The sequence below is a fragment of the Toxorhynchites rutilus genome, chromosome 2 (assembly GCF_029784135.1).
Source record: "Toxorhynchites rutilus septentrionalis strain SRP chromosome 2, ASM2978413v1, whole genome shotgun sequence".
NCBI classification, from domain to species: domain Eukaryota; kingdom Metazoa; phylum Arthropoda; class Insecta; order Diptera; family Culicidae; genus Toxorhynchites; species Toxorhynchites rutilus.
The window spans coordinates 16562298-16579175 of NC_073745.1; the positions used below are offsets into that span (position 1 = coordinate 16562298).

The following is a 16878-nucleotide window of genomic DNA, read 5'->3' on the forward strand; positions in this document are numbered from 1 at the left end:
CGTTTTGTCCATTCAATGTTCAAAGAGAAGCAGATTGAACTAAATGCAAAATCAATTCGAACGGAATACAGAATGCAATTTTTCAAGTCGTTCGAAATGTAGAATCGAGATGCGTGGGGGCTTCTTAGAACATCACTGTGATTTACGATCGATCTCGGAAATCTTCTTGAGTTTTGTATAACGAATAGCTGCAAGGAGTAATTTGATAACGTCGCACTTTTGGTTGGTCATGCTGATTGGACTTTGTAATGTGAAGATGTCGTTCGAGACGAAGACGAATTATCGACTGTTGCCGATTTTTTTCCCCTTCGTAATGCAGCATGCTCTCTTGTAGTGCCTGCAAAAATGATTTGATTCCCTTGTGAACCATCGGATACCATTATCGGGTACAGAGCTTTTCTGTTCGTTTGCACAGCGTTTGCTTCGTTTAGTTCCGCATCCGCCAAATTTCATCCATGATCCATCCTTTTTTTTTTCCTTTTTTCTCTCTTAGTGCGCAGACTGAAGGAATTTTCTTTCGATAACAATACACATACAATTATAATCATTGTGATTTTTTTAAATAACTGCTACTCAGTAACACACAATATTCGCTTCGTTATCAAATTGAAATATTTCCGCTGTTCTCCCGCATTACTGAATGTTCTTTCAGTCATATATGTATGGTCACTTCGTTGATTGCCACGAACCAACTTTCCGATGTTCCAATTTGATTCTACACTTCTATCTCATAGTATCCTCCAAAATAATGATTTACTCGCTTACATGCTACAGTTGCTAAAGATCGCACAAAATAAATCTCTTCCAGATCATTTACCAAGAAATGAAAACGCTCAACGAAATAACATAATCAAACTTTGAAATTCAATTACTCTGTTGCTTAGTTGCTAATGATTCAACCATTTATGACACCATATTACAGGTCAAGGTGCGTTCCAAAGTACGCACGAGATTTTCGCAAAATCGCATACTCTAGATACGATAAAGGATTGTGGTTATAATGTTTACTTCTACCCTATAAATCAAGGGACTATGTACACCCCGATTCTGCATTCCGCCGGATTGGTATTTCCTTCGAAACCGTTATTTCGTTCGAGTTTAAATTTCGAAATGCAAAAACAACTCAAACGGAATACAAAATGGAATTTTATCAAGTAGATCGAAAAGTAGAATTGGGATAAATATAGCTTCCCGTTCGATCGGCAACCAATCGAGAATGTCACTAGAATGTGCAATCGTGGAAAATTCTCAATTATTTTGGAACGCACCTTGTATAAGTATAAAATCTGTACATTATTATTAAAAAAACGAATAGCAAAAAATATTCTTCCCGGTAGCGACATCACGCGCTGCCTTGTTACTATACAAGAACAGAGAAGCTTGTTGATCAAATTTTCGACTTTCACAGCAGGGCTTACTTTTTTCGGTTTTCTTAAGTTTTTCTTCATACTTCTTCCAACTACCAATAAAACTTGTTATTGCACTTAATACTAGTAAAAACTCTGTAAGGGCTAACACTTAATTGCTTCAAGTCGAAAATTGTCACATTTTAGTTTCCTAGCAAATGAAATCGATAATCGAAGGGGGTATTGCTCACATCCGCTCTGATACTCTGATACTCTGATACTTCTTCTGCTAATTGGATTTCGTATTTCTACTTTACAAATCGGTGAATCTGTACCTATATCAGGGAGAATTTACACCAGCTACTTTGGACGCCGACTGTTCTCTCTATCAAACACCACAATTTGTTTTTGTAAACAGTCGGAATCAACGCAGGAAATGTTTCTAGTTTTCCTTCAACTATAACACTACATCTGATGCAGCTTTAACCTCTTATCTTACAATTAAATCCGACGGACTATCCGATTTGTTACGTGTTAAAAATTACTTTCTCACAATTATTATTTCTACACCAGGGAAGCCTAGGGAATAACACCAAGCGAACGTAGAACGTGTAAAGGAAAAGTATGTACAAGTACGGATTTTTTTCACTGCTCCTCGAGAGCAACGGCAACCCTCCTTTCTTATGTTTTCTCCCGCTTCTTGAAGTTCCGTTTCGAAGCACATCGCTGAATGATGTCCGAGACGTGGGTTTTGTGGTCGAAAATCTTCATGATTTGCGTCCGCGCCTCGTTGATGCCATCGATGATAATCTTGCTGCGCTGCATGTTACCCTGTGGGTGTGGAGTGTTGAGGATTGGATAAAATAGTGTTGATTGGGTGATATTGTCCTGTTATACAATTACCTTCAGCAGCTCATTGATGCGTTCAATTTCAGCCGAGGGCTTCGGTGTTGCTTCCATGGTTTTTAGCATTTGATCCAGTTTGTCGTATGCTTGAGATTCTAATTCGCACTGGAAATGAAGTAATTAAATTATGCATTACATGTTCTGAAACTGAACTGTCCTTCTGCAATTATATAATTCAATGAATACAAAAAAAAAACAAACAAAACAATTCTACATCTCAACTCGTTAGATGTCTTTACAAAGCGAGATTTTAAATCTTGTTTTGATCCGAGAGAATGTTTTCATTTTTACTCATGCAAAAGATAACACTTAAAATATAATTGCTTTCCAAAATTACACCTTCTATCGGATTCTCATTCCCATCAATTTTATACAATGCAGTATTTTCCATTTTCAGTGGTATCCATACAAATTTTCTTCAACTTCCACTCGTGTTCACTATGACGAAGCTTCGGAGAATTAAGTGTGCTCATCTTTTTTGGCACAAAATTCACCGTCTTCAATACGTTTCGAGTGTAGTGGCAGGATGCTAGATCAGGCCAAAATAAAGTTAAACATTGGTGCTACTTACAACAGACACTTCTGCAAACACTCTTAATTGTATACTAGAGTCATCTGAAAAGTCCGTGCAAGGTCAGAGAGATGGCACTACTGGCGCGTGTCGAGGTTACGTTTACTTAGTAGTATCTCTTGGAAGAACGCACATCAAGTTTCAAACAGACCGGTCTGTTTCTTTGTGTTTAGTATTCGTTTGAAGCGCACCAGCTCACGCCTTAGCAGTTGCGGTCGCAAAATTGATGTAAATAAGGGACCAACTCGCTTCAATCCCCCTTTTCCATACTTAACCAACGAGATGATTATAGAAACTATTTTACAAGCTTAGACAAATCCTATTACTCGGAAGGAATCAACAAACTAGAGTAGCATTGGGCGAAGTCCATATACCGAAAAGGAGACTATGTTGAAAAATAAAAAATAAAAGTTTACTCTGAATAATGAGGTGTTTTTTAGTTTTACACGATCATATTTCTCTGTATATGAATCCAAAAAAAACGGAGCGAGCGTTAATTTTTCACATCCGCGTGTTGTCTGTCAGATCAACATTTTCTTCTTTCGAATATGCTTCGGAACTTCGGTTGGCCTTGACGTAGATTTCGTCATCCATCACGATGCAACACGATTTGGCGAGCAACTGCATGTAGAATTTTCGGGCACGGGTATTTTCAGTGGCCTTTTGCTTCTCATTCTGGATTGGTACCTTCTGCACTTTGTAAACATGTAGTCCATATTGTTAATAGTTTTTGAGTAAATAGACTGACGCTTTGCATTTTCTAGCAAGATTCCGGATTGACATCTTGGGATTCGAACCACTTTTATGGCTAACCCCTTTGCTTCGTTATATGCTTCTTCTTTATCACATGAGACAAGGTTGTATTCACGCTAAGCCTCTTAGCAATGAATCAATGGCCCATTTTTGCAGGATAGTCGACCGACCTTCTTGCAACATGTCCTGCCCAGAGTAGACTTCCACCTTTGATCACTTTCTGGATTCACCGGTGAGTTACGTCAGCTCGTGGTGCTTTGCCTACTCACGTCATCCTCCTGTACACCACCGAAGACTCCGAGTGTTCGCAGATCCTCCTCGAATGTTGTCCACGTTTCATTCCCGTAGAGAACCGCACTTATGAGCGTTTTGTACAGGGAACATTTCGCATGATTGCTAAGTCTGTTTTGACCTCATGTGTTTGTGAAGACCTTCATTGATAATGCGTCTCTGGATCTCGCGGCTGGTATCTCACTATCTCATCGCCATTGATCACTATACTACTGCCTAATCGATCCCTGTCGTGCTCGAATCCGGAAGTCTGCATGTATTTGGTTTCAGACGCATTCATTCTCAGCCCAACTCATAATATCTTTCTACCATCTCGAATGTTCTGCCTACGTCATCAGCAAAGCAGATGAATTGACTGGATCTGTTGAATCTCTTGTCACGCAAATTAAACACCGCTCGTCTCTTAATACCCTCTAGCGCAATGTTGCATAGCAGACAAGAGAGACCATCATTAGCTCAACAAAGCCATCTGCGGGACTCGAATGAACCAGGTAATCCACTCAACATTCGCACACAGCATTATATTCTATCCATTGTTGTTTGTGTAGGCGATCTGGCGTAGTGGTAACATTCATACCTCTCACGCCAAAGGTCACGAGTTCAATTCTCACTCCCGACATTCTTCGAAAAAAAGAAGTAAAGTGTCTGGCCAGCTTTCTGAGGAAATCGTTTTCGCTCATGATTCTCCTTACCCGTTTTCGTGTTATTGAAATTCTGTATTCACGATATTTCTGAAGGATCTGACAAAAGGAAAAGATTTGGCAGTAGTAGACCGACCTTCGAAGAATCAGGCCAGATAACTTCCACGAAACTGTTCGTTACTGGCGATAGACGATGAAAGATGATTTGGGAAAGCTCTTTGTAGGCGGTATACAGGTCGGTAATTGCATAAATAGAGTAAATAACCCAATCTTTCCACTCCTCCGGTAGCTCGTGCTCCTACAGTCTTCGAGAAGAGCCTCGTTAATTCGTTCCCTTTCGGTAGCGCTACTTCGAGCAAATGCATGCAGTTTCAGGTCAGATCTGCTATCTGCTGTTCCCTGCTATCATTCTGAGCATTCAAATCTCCGACTATGATCTTGATGTAAAATTTGGACAGTAGTCATATTCGCGTTCCAGCTGCGCGTAGAATTCATCTTTGTCACTCGCAAGGAACTTGCAAGCTGGGTGAAGCTGTGCACGTTTATTTCGGTGATGTTGAAGAATCGGTCCTCAAACCTCAATTTACATATTCGTGGGTTGATTAGCTACCAACCACATGCTTCTGAATATTGCCAAACACAATGAAAGTTGTATCCAGCTCATTTGTGATGCCGTAGATCTGGTAGTTGATATAACCTGCTACGATGTCCAAAATCAAAATTGAGAGATCGACAATTGTACATCTCGTCGTCTGGGTTACGGCGATAAGACCGGTTCGAATTTTCTTGTGTATCGTTCGTAGGACCATCATTCTACCATCAGGACTGGGCAAAGATGGTTAAAGCGGGAATGGCTCGCTTAGATGAGCTGTTTCCGGGTTTTCGTGGCTTTTAGAACCTTTTTAAGGCTTCTAGCGAACATAGGGCTCGCACGCGTTTGCAGCTCAACTGAGGGACAGGAAAAACTGGTGATTTATGTGGCAGAACCAGAGATCGAAATCCTCGCTCGGATGCACGATAAATATTCAATCAATCTAGTTTTCGATGAACCGTGTATTGTTGATATTTTCGTCTCTTCGTTTTCACCGAAAATTATTTTTCAGAGAGAAAGAGATGTGGAAAATATCGTTCTCGGAAGTTCAACGAGAATGGTTTTTCGTCTCTCATTTGGTACTGAAAATATGGAGCGAAAAATCATAGCTAACTTTACCAACGTTAATATGTTAGGACAGCGTCCAAACGATCTGCATTTGGACAGCGTCTGAATTGTACAAATATTAATCCATCTCATGTTCACTTCACGATGAAACCCAATATTGCCGCATATTTTCATGCAATGTTTTCAGCTGTACTGAAGAAGTGAAAAACCATTATCGGCATCAAGGAGTCACTGAAAACGAAACAATTTTTCGGCAATCATAACTCACCGAAAAATAAAAATCGGGTTTGCGTTTCTCGCGAGAATCGAAGTGAGCGTATAACATTCTCTCGCCTCCTATATTCTCAGCTATTTTTCCCTGTGGGTGAAAACGGATGTTTTTCGTCTCAAATCGGCGAGCATTTCGATCTCTGGGCAGAACTACTGGTAGACACTGGTTATAATGAGGTCGGTAACGGGATGGCATTTGGATTCGGCTGTATCGGGCGCCGTCGATCACAACATTACTACCAAAAAGGATTTTGTTACGATCAGATCCTCCTGCTAGCATGTATTTAGTCTTAAACGCATTGATTCCGAGCCCAATCAGCCCAGTTTCGTGTTTCACTCGGGTATGCAAGTCCGCTATCGTCACATGTGTTCTTCGGAAACAATGGCCTGCATGTTGAAGCCCGTTCTCTGCATAACACCTTCCAGCGCCACGCATCCGCACACCGTTCATCGTTGCCTGAATCAGTCTTGTCAGCTTTGGGGAAAAGCCGTGTTCGTCCATGTTTCTTCATAGCTGTCGTCGGTCGATTGCAGCCTTGAAATCGGCGAAGATTTGATGTCCAGGAACCTGATACTTGCGGCACATTTGGAGGATCTGCCGCAGTGTAAAAATTTGGTTCGTCGTTGAATAACCAAACATGAATCCGGCCTGGTAACTTCCCAAAAATCTGTTTACTATTGGCGATAGACGGCGAAAAAGGATATGGGATTGAATTTTATAAGCACCATTCAGGATCGTGTTTACACGGTAGTTCTGGATTGTGAGAACTGTCACATTTTTTATAGATGGTGCAGGTCACCCCGCTCATCCGGTAGCTGTTTCATGTCCAATATCCTGACCGGTACATACACTCTACAAGTTTTTCCGGACCTCACTTGAAGAGCTCCACCTCCATCAGCTGCTTTGTGATCCTTGAGCTGATGAGTGACTTTTTTAACTTCTTCCATCCTAAGAGCTGGTACTTTTCTCGTTGTTCACTGCATCGGTGTAGTCCTCATCAACGCCGTCTTGGTTTCCTGTCTGCACGCTGTTCAGATGTTCATCGTAGTGCTGCCTCCACCTTTCGTTTACCTCGCGTTCGTGTGCTCCGTCGAAGTGGATGCGGATGTCGCCTATAGACGACGCACCTTCTTCCTTGACATTTCGGCACAAAGCATTCGAGCATGACGTTTAGTTTCTTGAAGAACCTCCGCGATTCTTAAGAACGATAAAACATCTCCATTTCCGCACACTCTTTCTCATCCAAGCAGCACTTTTCTCCCGGAAGAGATTTGTATGCTGCCTTCGTTTCAGTCTGAATCGTCCCACATTTTGTCGAATCGCTCCTTGCGCGTGCTGCATCCTTCCAAAACTAGAGTTTATGAAACTAGTCTGATAAGATATTTATTATATTTTACCTCATATACTCCATTTTAACCTGGCCTTATTTGCTCTAGAAACTCAATAAAATTATGTGGTATTGTCGTTATAAAACAAGTAAATCTAGCAATCCCCTGTTGAACCCGAAGTAACTCAAGAACACATTGGACAAATAATATTTAAACCACTAACTGTTTGGAGAAAGAATGCTCGACAGACATGATATTAAGTCGAACAAAATAATCACTTCTATTAGGACATTTCCTTTTTTTTTTCAAATAGAAAGTACGAACAATGAGCGGACCGTTAGTAAACTCCAGAACAACATCAAAATGGTTACACTGATAGACTAATTGGACTGATAAGGATAACAGCCAACTAGCGCATGTTCCAAAACATGGAGCGGCGAGTATAAGCAACAACAAAAAAATGATAAAGTTGTAGTGTGATGTTCTAATACTGCACTTGAGCATCCCTTGCATAGACTCACCAAATCTTCAATCTGCGCACTGAGATGATAGATTTTCCAACCGTTGACTTTCTGGAGCACGTGTGACTGATTGGCGATATCTACAATTGTCGGACGCCGCTCCTCGCGTTGCTTGACATCAGTGTAGCGATGGAAGTGATTGTTCGCTGCCTTCCAGCTCTGCTTGTATGTCTAGAATTGACAAGAATGTCAAATGAGGAAACAATCATCAAATTGACAAACAAAAACGCAAACCTCCAGTAAACTAGCATTCCGGGCCTTCCGCACCAGCGCAACATCTTTCGGTGTGGCAGCTCCATCCTTTCCGCAGCTCGCCGAGCTCTGGGCACCTCCACCGTCCACTTTAACACTGTTGGTCGCCACTGCAACGTTATTGGCAATGCTGTTATTATTAATCACCGATGCCGCCGCGTTGCTACTGTTCCGATGCTTCGAATGCTGTGGCTGCTGGGGTTGCTGTTGCTGTTGTTGTGGCGGTAGAGGCGGCACGTAGTCCCCATCGAGCGCTGCTTGGCTTGGGGGACCGGATATATCCATCCGATAACTGTTGTCCAGTTCGTTGTTTGCGTAGAACTGCAAACTATTCGCCACCGATTTGAGTCCTTCGGCAACGTTTTGCTTGCGGGGTTTCTTCCGGGGCGATTGCTCGTAGTTTCCGTTGTTGCTGGTCGCCGCGGTGGAATTTTGGTGCTGAGAGGCTGAAGAATTGTGGAAAGCGGTGGATAGTCCCTGTAGGGGTGGCGGTGGTGGAGTTGGTTCGCTCGCTAATTGATTCGGCTGGTTGCGATGGAAAATTTCCTCAATAACCGGCTTGAAGGGTAGGTCACTGTTAGCGTTCCGATTCGCGAAAGCCATTGCTTTTATTTCCTCATGTTCCTGCTGATCGATTCCGGGACTGGACGTGGCACTAACCGTCGTCGATCCATCGGTGGACGGTGGTCGAGATGGCGGGGGTGATAGCTCCCGTTCCCTTTCCCGCTGTTCTCGATGCTGCTCGATTTCACGGGCGCGCTCTTTGCCCATTGCAATCAACGTTTGGGTGAGATCTTTGCCCATTTTGATTGGAGACCCCTCCAAACCACGCTTGCGAAGGATGCTGGATTGGGGTGATTCGAGTTTACCCGCTGGATTGACTGGTATTAGCATATGAGCAGACTGAGACTGCTGACCGGTGCCCAAAGCGGATGCCCCGGTCATAATGATTTGCTGGGTCTGACCTCCGTCCACGAGCAGTTGCGGGTGGAACCGAACCGGTACAGATTGAATCTGTGTGCTGGATTGTTGCAGTTGATTGGTCTGCTGCTGTTGTTGGGGATGCGACTGCTGCTGGCATTGAACGGAATGCGCAGTGCCAACAGCACTCGATGATGATACAATTCCATGGATGGGACCGGAAATATTCCGTCCGGAAGTTTGTACAATGGCGAATGAGCCAGCCGCCGGTGCATATGGCAATGAAGAAACGGTTGTTGTTATAACGTTGGCCGAACTTAGCTGACTGCTGGATAAGCCCGCCACGATCGGTCCTGTGACTGTTCCTGAGCTACCCGTCGATATCGTTGCACTGTTCAGAGCGCTTGAAGAGATTGAGAACACGGGTCCACTGAGAGAGCTCGTTGTAGTGATTGTGGTGGAAGTTAGCGCCGATACACTCTGAATCAGTCCAATAGCACCACCAGGAGCCGAAGTCGTAGCGGACTGCGAAGAAGATGCAGGGGAAGGTGTCACACGCTCGTAATAAAATGTGGAAGTCGGGAGGAATGTTGTACCCGTATTGCCAATCGTTCCGGAAGCGTTTCCAGACACTACATTCAGTGTACTGGATTTCCCGGAGCTTGCAACGGTCGTCACGATTGTACTCGGTTGCTGGGGTCTGGTTTGAATGTATAGAGATGCCCCTGTTCCAGCAACGGAATACGAAGCCGAGCTGATGAGGGAACTGTCGATTGTGCTTAACCCACTCAACTGTTGGGGTGTAACTTTCGCAATTGGTAAAATCGATGGCATCGCCGATGTGGACATGGCACCTGCCCCACTCGTTGTTGTCCGCACAATTCCCGTGATGGTACTTCCTCCAGTTACAATATTTATTGGATTCTGGTTCGCGGATAGTGTCGCCACCGATACCGGTATGCTGGCATTTCTCCCGGTGATTGCAAGTGGGATAGGAATAACCGTCGTTGAACCCGCGCCACCAGAATTGGAAACGGAAATGGCCTGCTGGGTGCTGATAACTTGACCCTGACTCACGGTGACGATCTGTGGCGTTTGACCGGATAGCCCCGATCCCACCGAACCGGGATTCACGTTCACAATTTGCGTGATTTGACCTTGAGATTGTGTTCCACCACCACCGGATTGGTTGGATATCAAATTACCGGTTATAATGGTCGCCGTTGAACCGGATCCGCCACTGGAATTGAGCGCTCCACTGACTTGACTCGAACTCACGACGATTTGCTGTCCAGAGGCTGTTTGCAGCGTTGTCGTACCGCAAGCGGTATCCTGGTTGTTGGACGAGGTGTTCGAAATGTTCGATACCGGTGAGGCAGCCACCGGCGTAAGTTTGCCAACTTGGGCTATCGTTAGGCTCGGCTGTATATTGCTGTGAGGGAAACGATTGTTGCTCACAATCAGTGGTTGGATGTTTACCAGATTGGTTGGAAGACGTCCTCCGCTTATGACTTGACCACTCTGAGGGTTCTGAACCTGGATGATCCGAGCTGGGATTGTGTTGGAGATGTTTGCGGTTGAACCTGTTCCTGTCCGACCCTGGCTCCCTGCTGTACCGGGCGCAATTGTAGTTAGAACCGTAGTGGGAGCAAGCACCGGGATACTAGGAGTACGAATGCTGATACCACCCGCCGTAACACGTACTCCGAGATTCGATGTCGGAAGGCGTTGGATAGGCCGAACACCAGTGGGTCGTTGAGGAGAAAGTGTAGTGGCTAACGTTAACCGCTGGGGATTCGTTCCGGTTGCATATGGCTGCTGGGAATTGTTGTTGGTATAAACCAGTGTCGACGTTAGTTGCCTTTGAGGTGGCAAAACTGCCGTCGCAAGTGTAGCTACAAATGCTTGCGATTGATTCGCACCTCCGATGGACACATTCTGCTGATTCGTTGGTGTCGATGCCTGATGGGCAACCACGTTGGCCGTGATGGTGGCATTGTTCACGTTGTTAGACGTCTGATTTGCCGGGATAGTTTGGGCGACAACTCGGGCCCGAGGAGCTTGCGTTAAACTGTTGGCCCGTATCAGCTGGGTCGGAACCTGAACCTGCACGTTTGGCATCCAATTGGTTGTCCCTTGGGAAATAATGGTAGTCGAAGGGGAGGATGTTCGCGATGGAACCGACTGCCGGACGTAGGTGTTAAGATTGGCTACACTGATGGGTGGTGTAGGAATCCTTATCGGGGCCGTAATGGTCGCCCGAGGGCCCTGAATGCTCGCCACAGTGGCTGGCACACGCGCCGGTACATGGTAAGTTGTGGGGGTCTGTGGCCGAGACACGGTGATGGATGTCTGGGTTACCGTTCGTGCGGGTAGGGCCGTTATCTGGGTGCGGTTGGTTGTATCTGTAAGAATAAAAGCATGAGAAATCGATCGAAACTGTTACATACCTAATCACTCATCAGCAAAGTGCACTTTGAAATTCAAATTTTCAAATTGCCTACCAAACCCTCCCAATATCACACAATATGTTACCTTATGTTAACCAGCGAAAACCCATAGCTAATGAATATTTCAAATTGCTTCATCAGATGTTTTTTTTCGATTCGAAATGAACGCACAAGAAATCCCTTCGCCACGCACAAGTACGTCAGTGAAAGGCAAAGAAGCACTCTAACGAAGACTGTAGAGAAGAGAGAAAAAGAAAGAAAAAATGCACCAACCAACCCAAACTCACCTTGTTTCAAATTGATCGCTTGTCTGTAAAACGTCTGCGGAGCGGCATTGCTCGGAATCACCACACGCATCTGATTGCCGGCCGAATTTCCGATTCTATGAGAATAATAAAAATTGATCGAAATAAAGAGAGAGACAAGAGAAAAAAAAATCTATTAGCAAAACATGATACTCGACAAGCAGAAAAATAAACTCATGATAAGCGCAAAACGCGAACGAACGAAAAAAATGAGCAAAGACAGTTTTCTTCTTCTTGCTCCCGACGCAGTCAGTCCCAATACCTTTTTGCTTATCATATTTTAGCTGTGCTTCTTTTTCGTCTTGTTCAACGCGATACCCTACAACCCAATAAAGTAGCGAATCAACACTCACGATATTCACACATGTGAAAATGTGAGGGTGTCAGTGTGCGCTGTTTTTTTCGCGATTGCACCAACACCGATGCGTTCGGAGCGCTGTGTTGTCAGAATGATATATTGACAGTGTTATTGGATGTAAATAAGCTAGCCTGAGATGAAGTCATTTGTTCATTAGCATAAAATTGATACATCTTTCGACAAATTGGAAAAGATGACACTTTTCATTTAATATAATTCTATTCAAAAATCAATGCAAAAAGGATAGAATGTCACAACAGTCTTTGAAAATAAAAAAAAAGTTGTATAGTAACTTCGATCATTTATTAATTTAATTTTTGTTTGGGCAATAATTTTAATTTCAAACTCAAGTTTTTCATTTTTCTCCCGAAATAACTTTAAATTGTCTTGGGAAAATAAGGGAAAGGCAAGAAAGGTTTTTATTTCCATGTCCCAAGTTTTTGCAAAAACCCTGGACTTTTACTGCTACCGATGAAATAAGAAAATCGAAAAGAAGGAACGAACGTGTTGAATTATAGAGTTTAATCTTTTTTCAGTTGATTTCAGTCTACTGAAAGAATAAAAAAATTTGACCAACAGGTTTAGCAACAAAGGAGTAAGGGTAAAACACGAGGAACAAATCATTTAATTCAGATGTTATCATTTTATTATATTTTCTGTATCAAACATGTATTCTATGTAAGGGAGAAACGAGTTATTTGAAAATGATTAGAAAATCTTGAACGAAACATGCTAATCTGAAAATAATTTGATATTATAATGACGAGTTCTGGTAAAAGTACTAGGAAATTTATAGTAAAATGAATTTGTAAAGGGTCAAAATTAACCAATGAATAGTTCTGCGATTGAAACCATGGACGTTCGCTTAGTAAGAAAATGTGAATGTTTGAGTATTTATAACAAAAAAAAAACATTTTGGGCGAGACGAAGTTTGCAGGGTCAGCTAGTGTACAATATTATTTCGTTCCAGTTACTCAATCTCAGTGCAGTGTACCTCATTATTTTTTCGTTTTCGTCAGTTATATCTGAACAAACGAAGAAACTCGAGAACGTGGTGAATATCAATAAAATGGATCGGTAACGGTATTGAATTAAAGAGACTTTAAACTCTGAGAGTTCATTCGTCTCTTAATAAAATGGATGTTTATTTGCCATAGTATTAAAAAAGCAACTCGCGTTTGGTACTTTCATTTGTACTCATTCCAATAAGGGTGAAACTTTCCGAAAACTAAACACATATTCAAATGTTTATATAAAATGAAACGAAAACTTCTGATGGAAAAAGTAGTTACACCATTAATGGATGGCTTTATTGTTTACCCACAGTGAACTCATTCATAATTTGCAAAATGAGAGAGAGAAAGGAATTCAGTCTGAGAGGGGGTTCATTTCAATATGTCTTGAATTATCTGACGATGAAAAACAATAAAAAAGGTAGAATGAACACAGACAATAGATAGCAATGAAAGCAACCGAATGATTTTTAGTTTATGTTGATAGAGGAACTGCTGGAAGAAGCAAAACAACATATCCGATTGAATACAAAGGCCGATGGCTCCGTAGTACCCTGACGATCTCAGTTGGATATGACTTTGCCGAGCCCTGCTTTCAATAGCCACCTTCAAATCCGATCTTCACACAAAAAGCCATATTCTATGTCCAGTGAGATCGAGAAGAAATTCCGCCTTATTTTCTTTCAAGCTAATCTATGAAAACCGACAAATTCCCTTTGCAACTGGCGTTGCAAATGAGAAAGATTTTTTTTTGTACCAGGACAATGCTTGAACTCATGCTTCTTTGACAATCTCGGTAAAATGATTAAAATCTGACTGATATACTACTCCACCTGCATCTCAGCATCTTTAGCCTTGTTTCGCCGAGAAAGCTAACAACTTTTAACTACAAACAAAATGTGATTTTGTTCAAATGACTTAGAAATAATAATTTCAACGTTTTTCAAGTCATTTATAGTGAGGTGAAGACGAGGTCTAAATTAAACTTCGTAACAAAAATCAAACAATCAATAATGCCACCTGGCAACACTAGCCACCGTCGTCGAAAATAGTCTGACATTGCACTGACACCACTACAAGCGCTAAGAGAATAACTCCCAAACGTTCGCAACGAAGACAACGAAGAAGACGAAAATTACCTGTAAGTTGTTGGCATATTTGTTTTCTCAGTTGGTCGAACCAAAACTTTGGAAGCCGATGCCAAATCGATGGGATATGCCGTGGCACCTGTTCCCGATCCGGTCCCAATGGTAGCACCTATTCCGCCACTGCCACCCCCACTACCGGATCCGGACAGTGATCCTACCACTGATGCACCCGTGCCCTGCATTTTTGTACCTCCTCCGGAACCAGCTTTATCGCCTTCCGGTGTGCTCATTTCAGGGGGGAGCGACCGCTCGGATCTTCAGTCAATTTTCACTCACGAATAGTCAAGGTTTCGAAGCCACGACGCCAGCCACAGAATCAAAATGTTCGCTCCCTTCCCTCCTCTACCTCACTGTGCACACAAAATACGCTACTGCTAAACTGCTAAAATTGTCTGCTGGACTAAATTCTCCCTCTGTGTACTTTATTAGTTCTCAACTTAAACTTATTTTTCGAATTCTTGGCCTCTGATGACAACATACGATTTTTCCGAATGATAAAACGAAACGGGCCATGGCCAACTATGCCGAGCTGTGGGAGGGAATTCTAATTCTTTTCTGCGCGACGTCTCAACACTTAACCAAACTAATTTTTACACCAGTGGAAAACTTGATCGTCCTTTCGGCACTGACGTTGTTACAAAGTATATTTACGTTGGGAAACAGGAAAATTCTCGTCAGCCAGACCCTTCAAGGCAATCCAGAAGCCAGCCACAATACGAGAAAATGCTAACGATCTGCCTATTTGCCCAAAACTGCCTCTGACTGGCTTTGGTTTCAAAGCAAATTTCTGCTTTACGTTTGAAAATTCAACCCAAAAGTACCACTTTTCTTCTTATTTCGGGAACTAGCTTCACACGCTACACTTTTCCACACTTTTCGGCCTAGAATAAGCACCAATAGCAGCTTATTTTCCTGCTTCAAGAGAATAACTAAAAATCACATCCAAACTGAACGCGCTTCTGACTATTGCGATACGGAATATATTTTCAATAAGCTTTTTCCTCCTCTGATCACTGAGGTTCGACGAAAACCTTGTTTGCTTCTTCTTGCTCTTCGCTTTATTCATTTTTGTGCAAGAAATATCAGAAGCCAGGGTCGCACGAAGGGTGGGCGCGCGAATCGAAAAGGGAAATATTTTGATTAGTCACAAACAAGATGCTGAACTATAGGTGTTTCGTTCTTGACACTTTCAGGACATGACGTGAGACGAGTAGCGAGACGTAACTTTCAGAATTATTTACTTTTCGTTTGGGTGTGCGGTTATGATTTCAATGTCAACTCGCTAAGCAAAATCATTGAAGGAAAAAATAAGCAAATATATATATTCGTGGAATATAGTGCACAACCTCCTTTTGCTCTAGCCAATTACCGTTACAAGCTCTTTCCGGATCTCCTTCCAGGTATATGCACAGCATTCTCCTCCTTCCTGAGCGAAATCAGTGGAGCCACAATCAGCGTTATTGTTTGTCACCATCGCCGTAAGCTGATAGTACTATTTTCCCCGCCGATGGGAGCCAAACAGAAGTACATTTTACAATAAACAATAAAGCGCGAGCAGCTATTTTGCCAACGAATGCATTTGTCACCAAAAGATACGACTTGTTTTGTAAACAAATTTGTTTTTTCACGAGCAATGGCCGAACAGCAATTTTGACATTGCGGTCCACCTATAATACAACGCCTTGGTCACAAAGTGATAGAAGAGGGGGAAATTTCCCTTAAGGTGTGGTCACATTTTTAATTTTTATTTTAAAAAAATGGCGAAATGCAATTCAAGATCATCTGATATATGAGGGACTTAGAAGGAAAGGGGTTAAGTGATTTGATCGATTTCTCTTCATCAAGTTTTTCTTGAGTAAATAATTCAACTGCAAAACGTTCCAATTTGAGTTTGCTATAGAATCCGATAAATGAAGTTCTGATTTATCTTTCAAATTGTCGAATACAGCTGGGAATATTTTTGAGCTAAGTTATGACCAAAAGAGAGAGTCGATGGAGAAATCGATCGAGAGAAATGTCACTTACATCACTTTCATTTTGGGCCTCTTATATTACAGTAGAATTTCGAATAATCACAAGCGGATGATCACGGTGTGGATTATCTGCGAAAGCGAGTTCCGAAATTCTATAGGTCTTCCCGAAATTTGTCAGTGAGTGGTGGGCTTTTGCTCTTTTGTTTCATGGCTTTCACATTTTCCAACTGCCTGACTGGTGTAATAGTCAACATTCTGCCAAAACGTTGTTCAACCACGTATTCCAGCCGTGACCACACATGATTAACGCTCTGCAGAGAAGTTGTTCCACCATGCACTCGAACTGATTGGCAGAGCTTTGTCAACCTGCACGTGAAGAGTGATACACGAGTCTTCAAATTTCAATACCACTCACACGAAGAATATGGCGCAGCTAACCTGTGACATCACATTCTTCACACTTCAGTTCCTCTGCAGGACGGTATAACTCATAGAAGGCAGACCTTCAGTAACTCTTATCCGATTATGACCTATATGTCGGGTTTACCCAGCTTGTTTATTGACTAAGAAACTTTTCTTGTTTTTTTCATGTCCTATTCCTACCATCCTGTAACTGAACTAACTAAGGCACATATTTTTACATTTCTACTTCCTGCTTGAATCTGAATTCC

At 42.5% G+C, this 16878-nt stretch overlaps 1 protein-coding gene across 1 annotated transcript; it reads right to left on the reverse strand.

Moving 5' to 3' along the window:
- Positions 1-538: 538 nt before the first annotated feature.
- Positions 539-15296, reverse strand: LOC129767973 (mucin-2). The gene is made up of 6 exons (XM_055769308.1): positions 14226-15296; positions 11698-11792; positions 8022-11365; positions 7788-7958; positions 2250-2357; positions 539-2177 (listed from the first exon to the last, which is right to left on the reverse strand). The coding sequence occupies exons 1-6, from the start codon at positions 14462-14464 to the stop codon at positions 2028-2030; spliced, it is 4107 nt and encodes a 1368-aa protein (XP_055625283.1). The 5' UTR covers positions 14465-15296; the 3' UTR covers positions 539-2027.
- Positions 15297-16878: the final 1582 nt, after the last annotated feature.